Below are 21371 nucleotides of genomic sequence, written 5' to 3'. Positions count from 1 at the left end.
GGGTTCATGTCGCCTGTTCAAAACTGAATCACAAATTCTGCCATTCAACCGTGTTTCCCCCGCAGATCGATGACATTATTAGTGGGGCGTTCTTCGGCGAGCTCATTGTTTGCAGGATGCAGGTGATTGAGACGGTTCTGGTTTTGGTTCCTAGGTCATGAAGCGGGTTCGCGCTGAGCAGATCCAGTATGCTGTGGTTCAGTATCTGAAGCGGAGGCAGTATGTGGACTCCGAGGCTTCTGTGAAGGGAGCCAAACTCTTCCAGTCAGCTGAGGAGATGGCGGCCAACCTCTCAGGTGAGTCAGACAGGTAGAGGATGTGGAGACACCGGGTTTGGACTGGCTTCACTGGCTAAGTAAACTGAACCTATAACTGTCAGAGAACAAAGACACGATGTCTGCTCTTTGCCCGGGTTTACAGTCCGTGCAGCGGGCCAGGGACTGGCGCTCCAAACTGCATCCACATGGGTACTCTTTGCTCTCAGCTGTTGTGGTTGAACGGACCCACTCAGGGTCGAGATGGAGTGTTGCAAAGCTTGAACACGTTCACCTGCTGATACAAACCACGAGAGAAGAGAGACGCGAGCCACAAAGCTCTATATTGAGGTTATTGTTGATAGCAGACCTGCAGAGGAACGAGGGGAGATGGGAGGGAATCCGATTGTCATCCCGAGGTCGTAATGGTCATGGAAATGTTCCTCAGAGGGATGGAAATGCGTCGGAAAAATGTGTAGGAACCCTGTTCTTTAACAAGATATTATAATGATCTGAAGTAAAGACGCGATTTTACCAGACGTCAATTATGAACCAGCTCAAACTTTAAGTGCTGCCAACCTTGTTGGCATTGAAGATTTTCTGCTTATAGACACAGATCAACAGAACAAGGAGCAGTGATCCGTTGCGATTGTTCCGGTTGCAGCGCCATCAGTGACGTTTGTTCCCTCTTCAAATTCACTGGTGTTTGAGAGCGTCATGTTCATCGTCATGGTGGCTGACTTGGCGCTCTTTAAGTCATGAACGCATCATCGTGTGTGTCGGTGAGATATTTTACCAGGTGGGATGTTTTGAATTCCTCGGTTGACTGAGGTTAATAACAGAGAAGCTGTGTAGTGGGTGTGGCCTAGCCTGGACTGTCATGACACAAATGACTGCTGTGAATGTGGCTGGTCACCACAAAGGCTGCAGCAACACACACACACACACACACACACACACAATTAGAAGTCAGGTGTTGAGCCTACAGCTCCTGTTAGGTAAATTTATACCAATGAGTTTTGAAGAAAAATCTCAGAATGACGACGATGGACTCCAGAGTCAAACTGTCCTGACAGGAAAGGTCAAGCTGTGTTTCTTTGTGCTCACACGGTGAAAACAGCCTTCAGGAAGGTTTCACGCTGCGTTGCTGTGGTACTGGTTTAGCTGGTCGTACTGGTGCTCTTTCACTCAGGTAGCATCTTGAACGGATGTTTTTTCCAGTGTGCTATTCCTACTTGTACTGGATGCAATCAGTTGTGTCAAAGTGCCTCTCTGCAATGGTGATGTCATGCACCTTATCTTCTCCCACCTGTGTGTCTGAGCAGTGCAGACTGAGTCAGGATGTGCCAACGTGGTCTCTGCAGCCCCGTGCCAATCCGACCCGCAGCAGTATGAGATGCAGTACTCCAGGCTACGCTCCTTCCTCTCAGGTATGACTTCCTCATTCCTGCTGCACAGTCACTGAATTCCTTCCATAGCAGAAATGGTCGCCGGCTCCTTTGTTTTAGTTGACTCAAAAGTTGTGGTGAGTTATTTTTTATTACTGGCTCAGTGGAGAGCTGAATCGGTGTTAGAAGTCAGTGAAAACCCCACAGGCTGGCACAGGCAGGCCGCTGACAGCACCAAAGACTTGTGAGGTGAATCAAAACTGGTCATGGCTGAGATATTTTCTCCGCAGTTATTAGACATTCAAACTGGATGAAAGTTGACAGTTCTGCTCACACTGAGCCTGCACAAGAGGTCAGCTTTGCCAGCAGAGAAACGTGTTTCATCCTTGCAGGTTTTGAACGACATACTCGCACGCGCGCTTGTTAGCTCAGGCATTTTGGACAGAGCTGTTCACAAACTCGCGTGTCCAAGTCTTTACAACTGTGCGATCTTGTTTGTAATCACAAACATCTGAATAATTCTTGGCTCCTCTACTTAGAAACGGAAATCTCCTGGGCGAAGGAAGTGAGCAGCCTCCTTTACCCACTGTTTGTCTACCTCCACCTGGACATGGTGCGCTTCGGGCTGAAGGGGGCAGTAGATGGCTTCTACAGTCGTTTCCACAGCAGCTTTCTTCAGGATGGTGAGCAGCGCGCCACGGTGGAGCAGCTCCGACACGTTCTCAGTGCTCAGGACATCGCAGCCAACCCCAAGCTGACCGCCTTTCTGGAGCACAAGTATGTGGTGCACCTGACGGAGCCAGCTTACAGCTACCTGCTGCGCTACCTGCAGAGTGAGGACAACAGCGCCCTCTGCCGGGTCCTCAGCACACACCTGCAGGTGGAGGTCTCTGCCTCAAGGTGTATGGACTACCAGCTGTATGGAGCAGCCAGTGGGACAACCACCACCCCAAACTCCACCTCATCCTGGGCAGGAATGGACGGGGCAGAGAGCAGGGAGGGTGTGGAGGTCCCAGCAGGGATCCCTCAGAGCGAGGCCGCCCTGGAGGCTCTACAGGACTGCATCAAGAAGGTCCGTGAGGGCCCCCCTTCCCTCACCACCGTATGCTTCTACACCTTCCACCACACGGAGCAGCTCCTGAACACTGCCGAGGTCTCCGCTGACAGCCGACTGCTGGCTGCTGGCTTTGACAGCTCCACTGTGAAGCTGTGGAGCCTCCGAGCCAGGAAGCTGAAGGCCAAACCTCATCAGGCCGACGTTTCCCGCATCCACCTGGCATGTGATGTCCTGGAGGAGGAAGTGAGTACGAGTGAATATCTCCTTTCGTCACGGATGACAAGACGTTCATTGATGGGCATTTACGCACCTGAAGAAATGAACAAGGGTTCAATTTTTGTTGAGTAGTAATATAATATTTTGAAGTCTATTGCGTGACACAGCTACACGGCGTCGTCACCACCCTGGTCCAATGGTCTTCCTACACCTGCTCTTGCTGGTGCGACCTATTGAGAACATCGTCTCTGAACTGAGAAGAGTCGACTCGTTTTTCAGGACTGATCTTTACATTCTTGTGACTTGAACTGATTAAAGTAGAAGTGTGATGTCAGATAACACAGAACTTCTTTCATGGCCGTATTCTTCCTCCTCAGGTGGACGAGGAGGACGGCTCTGGTAGCGAGATCAAGATGTTGCGAGGTCACAGCGGTCCAGTGTTCCGCACCGCCTTCCTCACAGACAGCTCTGGCCTGTTGTCCTGCTCAGAGGACACGACGATCCGTTACTGGGATCTGGGCAGCTTCACCAACACGGCACTCTACCAGGGACACGCCTACCCTGTGTGGGACGTGGACGTCAGTCCATGCAGCCTTTATTTCGCAAGTGGGTCCCACGACCGCACTGCTCGCCTGTGGACATTCTCCCGCACCTACCCGCTGCGACTCTACGTCGGGCATCTCGCAGATATTGACTGTGTCAAATTCCACCCCAACTCCAACTACCTGGGCACCGGCTCCACGGACAAGACGGTCCGGCTGTGGAGCACGCAGCAGGCCTCGTCGGTCCGCCTCTTCACAGGCCACCGCGGCCCTGTGCTGTCACTGGCTTTCTCACCTAATGGGAAATACTTGGCCTCTGCCGGAGAAGACCAGAGGGTGAAGCTGTGGGATTTGGCCTCAGGAACATTGTTCAAAGACCTGCGGGGACACACAGACAGTGTCACCAGCTTGTCTTTCAGTCCGGACAGCAGTCTGGTGGCATCATCATCTATGGACAATTCTGTCAGGGTGTGGGACATCCGGAACTCTCACGGCGGGACGCCGGCTGACGGCTCCTCCGGTGAGCTGGTTGGGATGTACACTGGGAACACCAGCAATGTCCTGAACGTCCAGTTCATGGCCTGCAACCTGCTGCTGGTGACAGGAACCGCTCAAGTCAAAACTGAGCAGTAGCCATCACCATCCCGTGACTGTGGACCCTCAGGCTGTCCCTCACTCACCAGAACTTCATTTCCTAACTGAAAATCTTTTCTCCTTTAGCTGTTAGCAAAGAAGAAGCTCATCCTTCAAACACAGATGTACTTATTCAAAAACCAGCCTCCCAAAACTCCTGCGCTTGATCTCAGTATTAAAGAGTCGATCACTTTGTTATGTTCATGGGGGGGTGGAGCCTGGTCTGCTACCTCGGGGGTCAGCACCCAGTTAGGTTCTGTCTAACAATGAAAACCGTGACGCAACTGATGGAAGGTCTTGTTCCTATTAGATTCCAGCAAACAGTTGAGTTCTAAATCTTTTAATGTTGGGCCCGAACAACGAAATGAGGAGGAAAATGAATGTGGCTCTGCTCCGGGCAGCAGGAGACATCGTCTTCCTCATCCATGGGGGAGAGCTGAACGGTGTTGTGGGCAAGTCCCTCGTTAGCTGGCACATTGTAGCTTCCTGAGGGAGTGAGCAGCACGACGACTGTGGTCGACGACTGTGGTCACACTGAACCATGCAGCGGCGCGTAATTCCCACCAAGCAGAGGTGAACTAGTTCTGCTGTTCCACTCCACCCCATCAGGTGAAAGCGCCGCTGCTGCTTGGATGAATGGACCACTTTGGGAATCTGCCTGGCTCCTTTCTCATCTGCCGTTTTTAAAAGCTGACGAAGTGACGTGTGTCACATTTAGTATGAACAGAAGGAAACTGCTCCTGTAGCGCCACCTCTGTGAATGAAACCCAACTGATTTACATGCTGCTGCTGTTTGCGTGTCATCCGTCACGTGTTCAGCTCCGTTTACTGGACAGCAGTTGAGGTGGCGCTGGAAACTGAGTTCAGGACTTTTGAGACGCTGCCTGCTGTCATCGCTCTCACCTCGAGGAACTCTTAGGCTTTAGTTCCAACATCTGTTCCGGAATGAATGGGGGGGCAGTTCCATCAGGTGTTCCCTTTGCTGCTGGTCGCTGACTTGAGAGGCAACAAGACTTTAATTCTGCACATTACTTAGAAAGATTTTCATTATCATCTACAAGAAGAACCGGAGACGATGTGAGTTTCCTGCGAGCATCTGAGAGTCAGAGGTTGTGTCTCTCGCACTGTCCTGCCAGCGGCAAAATGTTGAGCACTGCTTCAGACTGGATAGACGGTATTTTTGTAATAGTTCACAATCCAGGTTGCTGATGAAGGCCAGGAAATACTGACACAGATTTTGATGGTTTCATACAGATTTCATTTGTTTTGTATCTTTCTTTTTCTATTTAGCCTGAATGGCCATCAGTGAATGTTCATGATTGTTTGCTCTTTTTGCCCAGAACAGGAAATAAATAAGAGAATTGATTTGAACTCTTGCTCAGTCGGTCTGTGCTCTGCTGCTGAGAAAGTTGAGTCAAGTTGGTGGAACCAAACTGATCTTGTCCTTCATCTGATTCTTTCTCATCTTCATTCCTAACAAGATCACCCATCCATCCTGTTTCAGGTTCATGAGGGGCGGAGCCTGTCCCAGTTGTCATCGGGCAAGAGGCGGGTCACCCTGAACAGGTCGCCAGTCCATGACAAAGTCACACATAGAGACAAACAACCGTTCACATCTGTAGACTGTTTCGAGTCCTGCAACCCTAACGTGTGTATTGTGGTGTGAGGACCCGAGAGAACCCACCAACACGGGGAGAACACGCTAACGCCACACAGAGTTCCGACCCAGAACGTTCTTGCTGTGAGGCAAATTAGTCAAAAATTCTTGGTAAGATTGGGCTTCTGGCTGTTCATTCGTGGGACCAACTAAAACAACCACAATGTGGCTACTGCTTACATGATGAAAACTGTAGTAGTCGTAGTAGTAGTCGTGGTAACAGGAGCCATTCTGCTGTATAATGAATACTTGAGCGCGTTGTCCTGATGTTTCTTCCTCCTGTACCACACTGGAGTGTTTGAGGAAGTACTGATTGTACTGCTGCCAGTGGTTGTGAACAGCACCAGGAAGTGGCAGCTTCATTGAGGTATTGGAAGTTTTGTGTCTTAATAATCAAAGTGACACTGTGACGTCACCTGAGTTACGAGCAAGTGGTATTTTAGAGCTGAATACTTTGATGGGTGATGTTAAAGATGTCAACCAGCTGTTAACTCTCGTGGTGTCGGATCACGGAGGATTTTATTAGCCGTGTTCTGCCAGCCGGACAGGAGAGAGACGCACAGGGCGAGTTTCACCACCACCAGGAGAGGACAAACCAGTTTGTTAGCGGAGGGCGTGTCCCATCCAGCCCTACAAACCTGACCTGCACGTCCCGCATCAAACACACAGCAGGCGACTCGCTCCATCACACCACCTCACGTCTCCTCGTCCCCGTCCTGAGGAAGATGCCTCTCCAGTCCACGCTGTCGAGCCGGAGCTCCGGTTCCGTCCAGGCCCTCCACACCCAGTCAGATGGAAAGACGTTTGATCAGCTGAGGCATGAGTGTCTTCAGAAGGGGGTCCTGTTTGAGGATCCTGACTTCCCTGCCGCCGACGCCTCGCTCTTCTACAGCCAGAGTGTCCCTGTCCAGTTTGAATGGAAGCGGCCAAAGGTGAGTGGTGACTGCTGCTGACAGGGCGCAGCACTGAGGTTCCGCACTGCGTTTCTGCTCTGCTGCTTTCCATCAACTTGAGCCTGTGAGTCGCTGCACAAACATCAGTTTTTGGAAGATTCTGTGCTGGCTTCACTGACAGAGACACGATCGCTGATGATGTCGTAATCAATCGCGCAATCTTCATGTGAAGGTGTTTTTACTGCTTTTAATACCAAAAAAAAAATCAAACATTTTACCAGCCATAGCTGCAAAACCAGTTCTGCAAGGACAGCGTGCTAACAAAGTGCAGAGTTGGAGCCGCGGCGGCGTTACAGGTGAGACGTCTGCTGTTCCCTTCAGCTTCTGACAGAATCTCCTGCTCCAGCACTGAGCTGCTGTGGAGGGAAACTCGTTATCTCGCCAGAGTTAATGGGTCTTACTACACATTTCTGTCTTGGGCGTTTCTTCAGTCTGAATACTTGAGCTGCCTGCAAGCTGAGTGTTTTTTTTGTGTTGTAGTGAATGGGATTTCAAGCTGATTAATATGACTGGAATGTGAACACACCTATGAGAGACATCAGCGCCGCCTCCCGCTAGAACAAACCAACCTGTTCTGTTGCTCTGTCTCCCCTCAGGACCTCAGTACCAACCCAAAGTTCATCGTTGGGGATGCAAACCGGACAGACATTTGCCAAGGACAGCTTGGTTGGTATTGAAAGAACTACTGTCATGTCTTTCACCTGCGCACGTTCCACTCATTTACCCATGATGCACCTTTGTCACCAAAGGGGATTGCTGGCTCTTGGCAGCTATCGCATCCTTGACCCTCAAGAAAGACGCCCTGGCCAGAGTCGTCCCCCACGACCAGGACTTTGACCACAGATATGCTGGCATCTTCCACTTCCAGGTACGCTTAGCGGCTGCCTGGCGAGGTGTCTTGTGTGTCTCCTGAGAGCTGCTATCACCAACCTTGTCTTTTTGCGCATTTTCAGTCATTTCAGTGTTTGTCAGGAAGGACAAAATCAAACTTCATGGCCTGAAGGGTTAAGAATTTAAAGGAAAAGGAAGAAAATACATCAAAATCGAATATGCAACTTTTTACCTTAAAGGAGCAACTTCGTTTGGTGTCAGGCCCTTCGGTTGGATGACCCCTGGAAAAACCCTTCAAATTTCCCTTTCAATAAATCACAATGAAATGAATTAATCAACTCATTAAAAGGAGTCTTGTGCTCACAAGCAGGTTTTTCCACTTTCATCACTTCAGCTCGGCTCGGGTCGGTTTGGCCCCGTGTCCACCAGCCCCAACACAGTACTAACCGTTACCATTCTAGTCCCTGCTGGGGTTGCCGAGCAGGGACTGGAATGTGAGGTAACCACATAGCGGGGCTCTGATTGGGTAACTTACCCGTCACGTGGTCTACTTCCTATCATCCTGGGTGGAATCCTGGTCCTGACTCGGTGAAGTCTCTGTTTCTTTTCTAGGGGGTTCTGTTTCTCCACTTGAAGCCTCGCCTGTCTGTCCTCCCTCACTTTTAGTTTTTGAAAAAAAACACTGATGAGCAGCAGGCATCACGCCGCCTCCACGTCCTCCATTGTTGTTGTTGTGTCACACACACATTACGCCGGGGAACTCTCGGCCTCTGAGTCCACCCACGCTGACGTGGTACCAGTGCTGGTGGAAACGCACCCTCAGTGGCTCTAGAATGTAGCAAGAACCAGCCATATCCATTTAGCTCGGAGCTAATGGAGACTGACGGCTAACAGCTAGCCTGTCCATGTACAAACTCCAAACAAAGAAGCTATAATCACTCCGTGGCGAAGTGCAGGTGAGCAAGTTGATTCAACTGAATGCGCCAGCTGGTCATTCTCATTCAAGGTAGCGCCAAACCAGTAATCTCCTCAGAGTGTTGGTGGATCCCTGATCATGTGACTGGATGAATAAGATGTGGATTATATTGGACTATGAGTTGGGGGAGATGTCCTGCCAAAAGTATTCCCAGAACATTTATCAGTCCTGGTTCCTCCCTCAGTTCTGGCAGCACAACAAATGGCTGGACGTGGTGGTGGACGACCGGCTGCCGTCAGTCAGGAATCAGCTGGTCATGCTTCACTCCGCCTCCAACAACGAGTTCTGGAGTGCCTTGCTGGAGAAAGCCTACGCCAAGTAAGAATTCCAAATATTTACTTCGACTTGATGCAGAACTCAAGCTGTCAGCACGATCAGTGCAGCATTTCATCAGAACCAGACGTGATCGCTAAAAGAGATAAAAGTCCCTACAAACCCACATGGTGCTGGAGGGTCACTGACTCACGGTTTCTGATCTCTTCTAGGCTGCATGGGAGCTACGAGTCCCTGAAGGGCGGCAGCACCTTGGAGGCCATGGAGGATTTCACCGGTGGCGTGGGGGAAATGTACGAGACGAAAAGAGCTCCAGAGAAACTGTTCACTATCATGAAGAAGGCCCTGGACAAAGGCTCCATGATGGGATGCTCCATTGATGTGAGGAGCTGGTCTTCAAGCAGATGCTTTATTCTGGGCGCGTGTTTTTGTTCCGAAGTCTCAACTGAAATTATATTTACAGAACATTTCCACACTGCAGATCACTAAAAACAAAATGGAGAACATTTGTCATTTAATGTGTGACAACTGGCCACTTATACTCCACGCTCAGGCGGCGGCATCGCCCCCTGTTGTTTTGATGATTAATAACAAAATGCAAACACTCACTAACAGCAGGACAAGAAGACACAATCGTGACCAAAGTACCAGGCCAGTGGAAGCAACCTGATCTCCATATTGTTTCTTGGTTCAGTTTTTAGCAGCTTCCTAACTTCCTGTCAGTGTTGTCATCAGCTTCACTTAACGACCCTTTGAATCTTCCGAACAAAACCAACCTGGGAATTGGCCTCTAACACCTGACACCTTTTATAAAAACATGGACATTGTTGGACGCTAAGATGTTTTGGCTGTCTGGTTTCCTCCAGATCAGCAGCTCTGCAGAGTCCGAGGCCAAGACCAGCAGTGGCCTGGTGAAGGGACACGCCTACTCCATCACAGGTCTGGAGGAGGTAAGACTCACTGCTGGAGCCAGGAAGCACACCTGAGCTGAATCAGCTCTCTGGACGTGGGAGCGGTGCTGAGGAACTCTGTTTTAAGTCGGTTAATTAAAAGACACACACAGAACCCTAAACAATCAAGTACAAAATGTATTTAAGTAAAGTTTAAAGATGTTTTTTAGCTTAAATGTGGAAACAGTTGTGTGATCTGCAGGGTTCCACTAAATTTTTCAGAAAGCACATGTTCTGACTTGTATGGCGCTCTTTTAACTTGAATGATGAAGTGAGCGAAGGTGAGAACGTGTAAATATAATCAAAGCATGCGTGCATGCGTGTGTTCAGGTGAATTACAGAGGGCGGAAGGTCAAGCTGATCCGCATCAGAAACCCCTGGGGTCAGGTGGAGTGGAACGGCCCCTGGAGTGACAAGTAAGAGTGAGCGGGAGCTTAATCCTGTTTGAGCTCTTCTCTTTGCTCTGGCTCTCTTCTAGACTAGACTCTATAATGTGATGATGACTATTTGGGATCCCTGCCAGCTGAATCTCCTCTTGTGTCGGTCACAGATCCAGAGAGTGGGATCAGGTCGACCGGGCAGACAGATCTCGTATCCTGAAGAATTCAAACGATGGTGAATTCTGGTGAGTTGTCATGGTGAATTTTGTCCAAATGAGAGATTTTGCAGGAAAAGCAAAACAAAATAATGAAAATCATATTTAAGCATTTTAATATCCTTTTAAACGTAACTGAGTTTAACATTTAAAACATGATTCTGTGTATTTTTATTTTTATATAATTACATTTCCAACCCCTACAAAGATCATTCTATTGTGGAAATGACTTGGTGGCCCACCAGGGGGCTGCGGCCCACAGGTTGGGAATCGCTGTTGTGGAGCCCAAACCCGTCTGAGTCCAGTGAATGTGAAGAACATTGACCTGTAGGTCCGGACGGGGAGACACGCTGGACTGGGATGTTTCTTGTGTCATCACACTGGCGTGATAAAGTGAAACGTGCCTTTGTTCTCATGCTTGAGCAAACTTTTGTTGCGTCTCTGGTCGCTGCAATGACATTTCTGACGCTCGCTGGCCTTTTATTGATTGTTTGTGGGGACTTTTGCTTCTGAGTTGGATTGAAATGAGGCTTCATCCTCTGGGCACCATGAACGCGTGAACATCAGTTCTCCAGCTTGCAGACAGTGATGCTGTTTGTGGTTCCAGGATGGAGTTTGAGGACTTTAAGGCGAACTTTGACAAGGTGGAAATCTGCAACATGACCCCTGACAGCCTGACAGACAACACCACGCGCCACTGGGAGGTCAGCATGTTTGAGGGAAACTGGATCCGTGGCGCCACCGCTGGAGGCTGCAGGAACTACATCGGTGAGATGGTTTCACGCTGATGATCTGGAAATGAAGGCGTTTGCTGCTGATCTTAAAGGACCACAACACATTTGTGGTGAATGTGATGAGAAAATAGAGACACAGAGTCCCACACCAGCTAGCTTAGCATAATGAAGGGTAGTGGATGGTAAGTGTTAGCATACCTCCCTCCAAACCTCTTTTAACCGTACATGCAGATCTTCAGCAACAATCGAATAAATCGCTAGTAAAAACAACAAAGATTTCTTGAGCTGAGTTTCATCTTCTCCAACTTTGATCCAGTCAATGAGTGACTTGTGTGGAAGAGCCCTCTCAAGCTCTGTGCTCTGATCACCAGACACATTTTGGACCAACCCTCAGTTCAAGCTGATGCTGGAGGATGCTGATGATGAAGATGACATGTGCAGCGTGGTCATCGCCCTGATGCAGAAGAACAGACGGCAGCTGAGGAAGGAGGGTCTGGACCTGGAGACCATCGGCTTCGCTGTTTACGAGGTCAGACTCACGTTAATGCTGCCACTTCCTTATGAACAAAATAGGCAAAAGTAATGTTAAGTAAATGTCAAAAGACTTCAGCCGGTCCAGAATTCCCCCTCCATCCACCACATCAGCCCAACAGTTCCCCTGGCTCCCGGTTCAGTTCTGTGTCCAATTCAAAATCCTCCTGTTTCCATTCAAGGCCATCCATAACCTCGCCACCCATATCTGTCCGATCTCCTCCACATTCCCACTCGCTCCCGTGCCCTTAGATCTTCCTCCTCCATACTCCACCCTCTGCCTGTCTCACCACCACGGGGAGCACAGCGTTCAGCCGCTCTGCTCCCCGTCTTTGGAATTCATGACCACCCCAACCAGCAACTCGTTCTCTCATTCCAAATCACAACTCAAAACACACCTGTTTAAAATCGCCGTCTCAGCGTGACCCTGTTTGTAATGCTCTGCTTTATTTGATGTTTTTACTCCTGACTTTATTGCTGCTTCTCTTTTATATTTTTTTATGTACGGTGTCCTTGAGTGCCTTTAAATAAAATGTATTATTATTATTAGTGTTATATTTATTAAGTTAATTAGTTTGTCTGTGTCTTTTGAATGAGGTAATTGGAATTTTGACAACCGAGCAAATTCCACCTGGTGAAAACAAAAAATCAGTCAGAAAGCTTCAATTTGGACCTTGAGCTGTTTAAGACAGACAAAATGGCGTGAGAAGACTTTGTTGAGCATTCGAGTCCAGTGTGTCCTCTCGCCTACACATTCAGGCCCCAAATGACGCCGACCATCAGGGAAAGGATTTCTTCCGTTACCATGCATCCAAGGCTCGCAGCAAGACCTACATCAACCTGCGGGAGGTGTCAGAGCGCTTCGACCTGCCTCCTGGGAAGTACCTGCTGGTGCCCACCACCTTCCAGCCTCACCACGAGGCCGACTTCCTCATCCGCATCTTCTCTGAGAAGAAGGTTGGAGCTCTGTGAGTGCTTAACTTTGAGTTGTTACAAAACTCAGAGTAAAGAAAGTGTCGGCAAGCATGTAACATGACCTCAGAGATGAGGTGAAAACACCTGCTTGCTGATCTGAAAAGGTATCTCAAACACACTGGAAGTAAGAGACTCAGTTGCAGTTATTTATCTTGTTTCTGCTTAAATGTGTCTTCATACAATAGTGAGAGAAATTCACACATGTGAAGAAGACTCTCTGATATAGGGAAACACCAACTTTATATTTCCATGCTAGTTAGCTTAGCACAATGACTGGTAGTGGGTGGGAAGTGTTAGCGTAGCTCCCTCTCTGCCTGCATTAATATCAGGAGGGTTGTGTGTCACCTTGGTGATGAATACCAGTTTAACATGAGGAGACGTTGTAGTGGTAGAATCAGACACGTAGCCGGAACTACTTTCCTGACTGGGCGCAGTGATTTGACGCAGCACCTCCAAAGCTCCACTGGAACTTGGGTCAACAGAACCAAAGGTTTGTTGAGGACTAGAAGAGCGACTGCTGCTACTGATGATGATGATGAGGAGGAGGATTCCTGCTGGACACACCAGCATCCTGGACCTGAGCTAGCTGATGCTAACACTTCCCACCCACCACCAGTCATTGGGCTAAGCTAACTAGCCTGGACTTGAGCTAGCTGATGCTAACACTTCCACCCACTACCAGCCATTGGGCCAAGCTAACTAGCCTGGGGCTCAGCTCCCTGGAGAAGTGTCTCTGTCTACTTGTTCGTCTCGGGGGACGATGGGCAATAAGAGACTTTACTTCAAAATTGGCCTTTTCCTTTCATTTAGCCCCAAAAGTAACTTGTTTTGTATTAATGAGTCCTGTGTTGGTCTCAATGCTCAGGGAGATGGGGAGCACTGTGGATGCTGACCTGCCTGATGTAAGCTGATGCCATCAGTCATCAATAATCAGTCACTTAATCAGCCATTCAAGCCTGCCAGATCTGATTCTGTCTTGTTTCCATCAGCCGCCAATGCCCAGTCAGCCAGAGGAGGAGACGGACGAGGAAAAAGGCCTGAGGAGGCTGTTTGATCAGCTGGCTGGCCAGGTAAGACATGCTGGCCTTCACCAATCAGTCTGGAGGCCAGCAGGGTTTGACAAACCCCGAGCTGAGACACACACACACACACACACACATATATGTATATATGGATGGGTGCATCTCTACATAATGGAAACCTTGTGTTCGGTGTGACTGCAGGACCAGGCCATCTCTGTCAGGGAGCTTCAGCAGATGCTGAATGGAGTTCTCAGCAGGCGTAAGTGACTGAAGACTGCAGCCTCTTTTGTAGTTGTCAGCCTCTCTGTGCCTGGTCCTGCTGCTACCACTGGAGTGGGAAGTTGGTTTGCAGAACCCTAGCAGGTTTTATTCTGCACTGCGTTAAATGTCGCTATGAAACTTTGCTATTGTTTATGCGGTTAAAATAAAGAGTTTGAAACTGGGAGTGGTCTGAGGGAGGGGTTGGGGGATGCATGAGGGACACTCCTGGCTCACGACCAAACGAACAACAATGAACTTCAGTATCTATCTCTCTGTCTCTCTATCTCTCTGTCTCTCTGTCTCTCTATCTCTCTGTCTCTCCGTCTCTCTATCTCTCTGTCTCTCTATCTCTCTGTCTCTCTATCTCTCTGTCTCTCTGTCTCTCTATCTCTCTGTCTCTCCGTCTCTCTATCTCTCTGTCTCTCTATCTCTCTATCTCTCTGTCTCTCTATCTCTCTGTCTCTCCGTCTCTCTATCTCTCCGTCTCTCTATCTCTCTGTCTCTCTATCTCTCTGTCTCTCTGTCTCTCTATCTCTCTGTCTCTCTATCTCTCTATCTCTCTATCTCTCCGTCTCTCCGTCTCTCCGTCTCTCTATCTCTCTATCTCTCTATCTCTCCGTCTCTCTATCTCTCTATCTCTCTGTCTCTCTGTCTCTCTATCTCTCTGTCTATCTATCCATCAATCTATCTATCATCTATCCATCTATCTATCTATCATCTATCCATCTATCCATCTATCCATCTATCTATCATCTATCATCTATCCATCCATCTATCATCTATCTATCCATCTATCTATCTATCCATCTATCTATCTATCTATCATCTATCCATCCATCTATCATCTATCCATCCATCTATGTATCTATCTATCTATCATCTATCCATCCATCTATCTATCTATCCATCTATCTATCTATCTATCTATCTATCTATCTCTCTATCTCTCTATCTCTCTATCTCTCTATCTCTCTATCTCTCCATCTCTCCGTCTCTCTATCTCTCTATCTCTCTGTCTCTCTGTCTCTCTATCTCTCTGTCTATCTATCCATCAATCTATCTATCATCTATCTATCATCTATCCATCTATCTATCTATCATCTATCCATCTATCTATCTATCATCTATCTATCTATCTATCATCTATCCATCTATCCATCTATCTATCATCTATCATCTATCCATCCATCTATCATCTATCTATCCATCTATCTATCTATCCATCTATCTATCTATCTATCATCTATCCATCCATCTATCATCTATCCATCCATCTATGTATCTATCTATCTATCATCTATCCATCCATCTATCATCTATCCATCTATCTATCTATCTATCTATCTATCTATCTATCTATCTATCTATCTATCTATCTATCTATCTATCTATCTATCTATCTATCTATCTATCTATCCATCCATAGATGTTTTCTTGTCTGTACCAACATCTCCTGCACGTCTGTCCCTCCTGGTGAGGGATCCTCCTCCCCTCCTCACCCTGAGGTTTCTCCCATTTTTCCCTGTAAAGGTTTTCTATGGAGTTTCTCCTCAGTCGATGTGAGGCTCTGAGGGCAGAGGATGTTGTTATGATGCCATGAAGCCTGGAGACAAACTGGTGGGGAAAACAGGCTACAAATAAAATTGCCTTGCCTTGCATAGATAGATAGAGGGGTGGATGATGGATAGATAGATAGAGGGGTGGATGATGGATAGATAGATAGATAGATAGATAGATAGATGATAGATAGATAGATAGAGGGGTGGATGATAGATAGATAGAGGGGTGGATGGATGATAGATAGATAGATAGATAGATAGATAGATAGAGGGATAGATAGATAGAGGGATAGATAGATAGAGGGATAGATGATAGATAGATAGATAGATAGATCGATAGAGGGATAGATGATAGATAGATAGATAGAGGGATAGATAGATAGATAGATAGATAGAGGGATAGATAGATAGATAGATAGATAGATAGAGGGATAGATGATAGATAGATAGATAGAGGGATAGATGATAGATAGATAGATAGAGGGATAGATAGATAGATAGATAGATAGAGGGATAGATGATAGATAGAGGGATAGATGATAGATGATAGATAGATAGATAGAGGGATGGATGGATAGATGGAGGGATGGATGATAGATAGATAGATAGATAGAGGGATGGATGGATAGATGGAGGGATGGCTGATAGATAGATAGATAGATAGAGGGATGGATGGATAGATGGAGGGATGGCTGATAGATAGATAGATAGATAGATAGAGGGATGGATGGATAGATGGAGGGATAGATGATAGATAGATAGATAGATAGAGGGATGGATGGATAGATGGAGGGATGGCTGATAGATAGATAGATAGATAGAGGGATGGATGGATAGATGGAGGGATGGCTGATAGATAGATAGATAGATAGATAGATAGAGGGATGGATGGAGGGATGGCTGATAGATAGATAGATAGATGGATGGATGGATAGATGGAGGGATAGATGATAGATAGATAGAGGGATGGATGGATAGATGGAGGGATGGCTGATAGATATTCAATCTAAATTCCTTTCTCAACTTCTCACTGGTTTGAGAGCTTGAGTGGAATGAGTTGATGGAACAAACCTGAACAAAGTGCATGTTTTCAGTGAACGCCTTCCATTGTTGTTGTTGATGTGTTTCATCCTCAGGAAAAGAGATCAAATTTGACGGTTTGAGCCTCAGCACCTGCCACAGTATCATCAACCTGATGGACGTATCCTTCCACGACTGCTGAGGCCCTCAGACTAGCGATGTCAGGTTTTTTAAAATTCTTTACTATTAAAAAGGGACTATGTATATTCATCAACATTTCCTGACAGACAGTAAAGCTCACTGACCCCAGTGAGCTGAAAGGCTACTTTTCATCGCTCCTGCCTTGGCCAGATGTTAATGGACACTTCAATAAATAGACAATTCAAGAAAAACATGTACAAGAAATACAGCCTGCATGACAGGGCACCTGAAAGTACAGTACAATTACCACAAACACAGTAAGGACATTCTTTCAGTCCCTGATACAGGTAAAACTACACTCAGGCAGCACCCATAACCTTGTAGTAATCATTAAAAAGTACTACGTGCAGTCGTACTACTTGTGCCCACATCTTTGGGCGTCACCATGCCAGTGCTCCGCGTTAACTTGGGTGATATGACGGAGACTCTGACTGACGGTGGTACCGTGGGCCACTGCTGTGAGGCTCGGAATGAGAACGCAGCCTGAACGTCGGGTTCCTGTATGGAGCCATGAGATCTGTTTGAGCCGCACCTCTGCTAGCAGAGGAGTTGAATTCATCAAAGCGGATCGTGGCGGGGGAGCTGAACCGGCTGTGAGCTCTTATACTTGACAGATGTTTTCATATAGGATGAGACTTTCCCAGCTCAGCGGTTTCTACTTCCTTAGACCATGGCAGCAGTGACGTCTGGAAGGGGTCTTTTCCGGTGTTGTCAGTGTTTGTTTGTGTCATGGTGCCAGTGCTTCCTGTGCATGAGACCAACTTATCAGCCAGGATGTGGTAGAAGTGAGAGGAATGATCATAGAGGAGGAGGGAACCTCGGCTGCGTCGGGTGACGAGAGTCTCTGATGAACTTTCTGTAGGCTTGAAACTGAGATTTGGGTCAATGTGTCATCCTAAATGTTTGGGTTCTGTGACAGGCTGCAGCTTCTCTCCAGGGACCAACAAGTCCTGCTTTATGTTGTGACTTTTGGAGGAAAACCTGCAGACAGATTTTGTGAGATCCAACTGTGAAGAGCTCCATTGGCCAGGATGTGATTGTCAGCATAGCATCAGTCAGCTGAGTCGCAGCCTCCCCTGCTGTCTTCCCATGACGCGGGATAACCGTGTCATCAGCGTACATGAAGCTGTCACATGACTCACACACAGAAGGGAGATTATGCACATGCTGAACAGAACTGGACCAAGCACGGACCCCTGCGGAACGCCAGCTGATAACTGTAAGAAACTGGAATTTTGATAGTCACTGTAGCCAGCTGTGATTGAGATGAGGGGTAGGAGTTTATTGAGTTGAGACAGTCGGTGGAGACATCGAAATTCAGGAGTTTCTTCAGTGATACTGAGTGACTGGTGGCCCCCACTGCCCCCCGCACCGGTCCATTGATGACTTGACTTTATCAATGGACCGGACTAGCATGTCGCGTGGTTAGCTCTGAACCCACATTGCATTGGATGCTGTGCAGAAGTCCTCCTACTGAGGAGGTTAATCATTAGTTTGGCAACCAGTTTTTCAAATACTTTTGATGCAGGACTTAACAACGCCGAGGTGGAAGTTTGTGGTCATCAGATATTTGATGAAACTACATCTTGTACGTCTGACTTCATCAGCTTACTGAGTTTAGCACCGATGTATCAGGACACTTCCAGCCCTTTAAACATCATCATCAAGAAAAGCCCTTTCTCTCTTGTGTGGCCTTTTGCGTTCACATCAAACAGTTACATCCACAAGTCGTGTTTTCTCCCCGTTAGTGAACATTATTATGCTGAGGTGTCAGCATGAAGAAGCGGGATCTGCTCTGTGAAGGTTTCTAGGTTTTCCTTTGACACGAGACCAGGTGGACAACACCGGGAAGTTGGAGTTCCAAGAGTTCAAGGTGTTCTGGGAGAAGATGAAGAAGTGGATTGTGGGTGTTAATATCTGTGCTGATGCTTGTAGATCTGCTCCTTTGTTTTGTGGGCGTGTTTAAGATGGCTGCTGTTGTTCCAGATGCTCTTCCTGTCCTTTGACACTGACCGCTCAGGAAAGATGTCATCCTACGAGCTCCGCATTGCCCTCAAAGCTGCAGGTGAGACCCAACAAATGCTGGTTTGATGATGTGATGGAGGAGCAGAGGATCCTGGGAGTTGTTGTCTTCATTATTAAGCTCCTCACATGAATCTGACTTCTGACTTCAGTTTCATTCACATAACTTTTAGTGGAATAGCTTCACATAAAGTTGTTTTATTTAGTGAAATCTGAGCTGCGCCACCGCCATCTTGTTTTGGGGTTGTCATGTTCATGTGACGTGTACGGAATACCTTCAGGGAATTTCTTCAGACTTGGCACAAATTGGCAAATTTGGCTTAAATTTTTTTTTTTTTTTCATAAATTCCCTGAAACTCTGCACCACATCCAGGATGGGATGATTCAACTCGACTGACTAGGGTTTTCCTTAAATTCTAAAATCTGGTATCATGGCAACCATCCCAGAGCCAAGTTAAGAATCATAGTAACGATTAATTGTTAAGAATAAGAATACTTTATTAATCCAACACCGGGAAAACTGAAAAACTGTTGTGACTCTTCTTCTTGCTGCCGTGAAGGAATGCAGCTGAACAACCAGCTGCTGCAGCTGCTCGGCTTGAGGTTTGCTGATGAGAACTACGACATTGACTTTGATGACTATCTCACCTGCATCGTCCGTCTGGAGAACATGTTCAGTAAGTAACCACATGTCAGAAAGATCCTCCATGTTTGTAGTCTTTACTACATACTCTAAGATTTCTAAAATCAATTCAAGTTCAAACGTGAGCAATGTTTTTCTGACTGAACGTCTCTGTGACCAGGAGTGTTCCAGGCTGTCAATCAACACAAGACAGGGAAAGTGAAAATGACCATGTTGCAGGTAAATAATAATAATAATAATAATAATAATAATACGTTTTATTTAAAAGGCGCCTTTCTCGGCGCTCAAGGAGCAGCAATCAAACGAGTAAAAACAACAAAAAGGAGGCAGAACAAGAAAGCTTTCTTCCTTGTTTTTTTTATCCTACAATGTTTTAATTTGTTTTTATTTTTTATTTATTGTACGGCGACCTTGAGTGCCTTGAAAGGCGCCTGATAAATAAAATGCATTCTTCTTCTTCTTAACACTTCGAAGTGGCGTGTTGGGAGTCTGAGCAGGTGCTGCAGCCCCCCTCTCTCTCCTCTCTGCGCCGGCTCGTCATGTGGGAGATTTTACTGATTGCAGTTCATTTCTGATGGCTTTGCTCTTGTTTTCTGGCCCGTCACAGTTCCTGATGTTGTCGATGAACGTCTGACGAGACGCTTGAGTGGACAGAAGCCAGCGGAAGAACAAAATGGTCTTGGATTAGAGTGATACAAGTTCAGGCCTTATCATGCATGCGTACACATCCCTTCATGTGTTACATTCTCAACACCTGTCCATCCTGGAAGCTGCTGCTGAGACGGTGACGTGAGGTGATGGTCCTGAAGGATTCAGGGCTCAAACTGAGACCTTTTCTTACTCTTCCTTTTTATTGTCATTTTCAGTTAAAAGAACAAATCCCTTTGAATAAAAATGTTGTCTCTGATGGTTGGAAAAGTTTATTCAAACTTATTTTTGAGTGGCATGGCTCAAGAGGTCGGCTGGCTGCCTGCTGGTCCTGGAGCGAGATGCTGAACCCCTTTTTTCTCCTGATGAGAAGATTGTCGCCTCAAATGGTGGCCTCCACCATGTGCGTGTGAGTGTGTGAGAGGACATGATCGTTGGAGTCCTTTTACCATATTTATTGGTATAAAATGGTACAAACTGTCAGTATAATTTGGTGCTCTGGCAAAAAGAAATGGATCTTTAACAGACCAAACAACAAGCAGCGCCACAGTGAAGCAGATGAACCCTACAGTGTCAACTCTGCCTCTGTAGTTCTGAACGTGGGCCGCTGAAGAGGAAGTCCTCCATCAGAGCTCTCCAGCGAATCCACTCAGGGTTTGTCCTCTCAGGTGTAAATGCATCACAGTAAAGTATCTCTTTTATAATTAAGGTGGGCCTCCAGCAAACGGCCTGATCTCCTCCCAGGACCCTCAGCCTGATGGGAGGGAACATAACGGAGGGCTTCTTCTGCAGAAAGATAAGCACAAGTTGTAAGACGAAGTCGAGAGATGAGCAGAGTGACGAACAACACGCGTACACTCACAAACAGCCAGAAGCTGCGAATAAATGTTCAACACAAACATGCAACTCGTGAGCTGCAACTTGACAAAGTGGGGCGACCTCCCACTCCCACCAGTCTCCCTCCAGAGCTGGCGCGACCTGTCACAGCCAAGCCCCTTCATCAAGCATGATCACAAATTTGGCCATTTTGGAACTTAAAGCTCAATTCAGACCTAAAATTCAGAAACACACCACGTGACAACACACCCCAATGTTGATATTTGATTTGAAAAAAGTTTTGAAACTGATTTCTAAATCAGACCTGATCCTAACTAACCTGAAAACATCTGCCATGTTTGAAAACTTGAACTTTTTTTAATTTATCTGAAATGATGAAACCCAAAACTATACACGGACAAATTACAAAGGTCTCAAAGATCTAAATTAATCACATTTCAGCATTTCGATCACATTCTATGATTAATGATACATTTATAGTTTGATGATTGGATAACGGACCCCGCCTGTCGCTGCTGGGTTAGGCTCCAGACCCCCAACAGGATAGAAGATGGATGGTCTCATTATTTACATTTCATATGTTTTTATGACAA

The 21371-nt window shown here is 47.0% G+C and overlaps 2 protein-coding genes across 2 annotated transcripts; both read left to right on the top strand.

Moving 5' to 3' along the window:
- Positions 1–121: 121 nt before the first annotated feature.
- Positions 122–5477, top strand: LOC147258104 (TAF5-like RNA polymerase II p300/CBP-associated factor-associated factor 65 kDa subunit 5L). Its single transcript, XM_086210317.1, has 4 exons — positions 122–296; positions 1580–1684; positions 2182–2942; positions 3293–5477. Exons 1-4 carry the CDS (start codon positions 158–160, stop codon positions 4088–4090), a joined length of 1803 nt encoding a protein of 600 aa, XP_086066443.1. The 5' UTR covers positions 122–157; the 3' UTR covers positions 4091–5477.
- Positions 5478–6362: 885 nt separating this feature from the next.
- On the top strand, positions 6363–20200 carry LOC147258103 (calpain-9-like). Its single transcript, XM_086212496.1, has 20 exons — positions 6363–6679; positions 7297–7366; positions 7450–7568; positions 8692–8825; positions 8993–9161; positions 9647–9730; positions 10061–10146; positions 10281–10355; positions 10933–11093; positions 11431–11588; positions 12350–12558; positions 13431–13467; positions 13555–13635; positions 13789–13846; positions 16544–16608; positions 18463–18531; positions 18615–18693; positions 19211–19327; positions 19454–19512; positions 19901–20200. Exons 1-20 carry the CDS (start codon positions 6473–6475, stop codon positions 19925–19927), a joined length of 2064 nt encoding a protein of 687 aa, XP_086068622.1. The 5' UTR covers positions 6363–6472; the 3' UTR covers positions 19928–20200.
- The last annotated feature ends 1171 nt before the right edge of the window (positions 20201–21371 follow it).

Source organism: Aulostomus chinensis, chromosome 8 (genome assembly GCF_037954235.1).
Source record: "Aulostomus chinensis isolate RoL2024-O1b breed Wild chromosome 8, RoL_Achi_v1.0, whole genome shotgun sequence".
Taxonomy (NCBI): domain Eukaryota; kingdom Metazoa; phylum Chordata; class Actinopteri; order Syngnathiformes; family Aulostomidae; genus Aulostomus; species Aulostomus chinensis.
The sequence above is the reverse complement of the archived record's forward strand: the minus strand, read 5'-3'. Positions and strand labels throughout refer to the sequence as shown.

Bases quoted from the DNA above. Each gene is read 5' to 3' on its own strand.
- LOC147258104 (XM_086210317.1), top strand. From the start codon at position 158: ATGAAGCGGGTTCGCGCTGAGCAGATCCAGTATGCTGTGGTTCAGTAT. The intron at 1,685-2,181 runs GTATGACTTCCT...TCCTCTACTTAG, and splicing joins GCTACGCTCCTTCCTCTCAG to AAACGGAAATCTCCTGGGCG. The intron at 2,943-3,292 runs GTGAGTACGAGT...CTTCCTCCTCAG, and splicing joins GTGATGTCCTGGAGGAGGAA to GTGGACGAGGAGGACGGCTC.
- LOC147258103 (XM_086212496.1), top strand. From the start codon at position 6,473: ATGCCTCTCCAGTCCACGCTGTCGAGCCGGAGCTCCGGTTCCGTCCAG. The intron at 7,569-8,691 runs GTACGCTTAGCG...TTCCTCCCTCAG, and splicing joins CTGGCATCTTCCACTTCCAG to TTCTGGCAGCACAACAAATG. The intron at 16,609-18,462 runs GTATCCTTCCAC...ACACGAGACCAG, and splicing joins GTATCATCAACCTGATGGAC to GTGGACAACACCGGGAAGTT.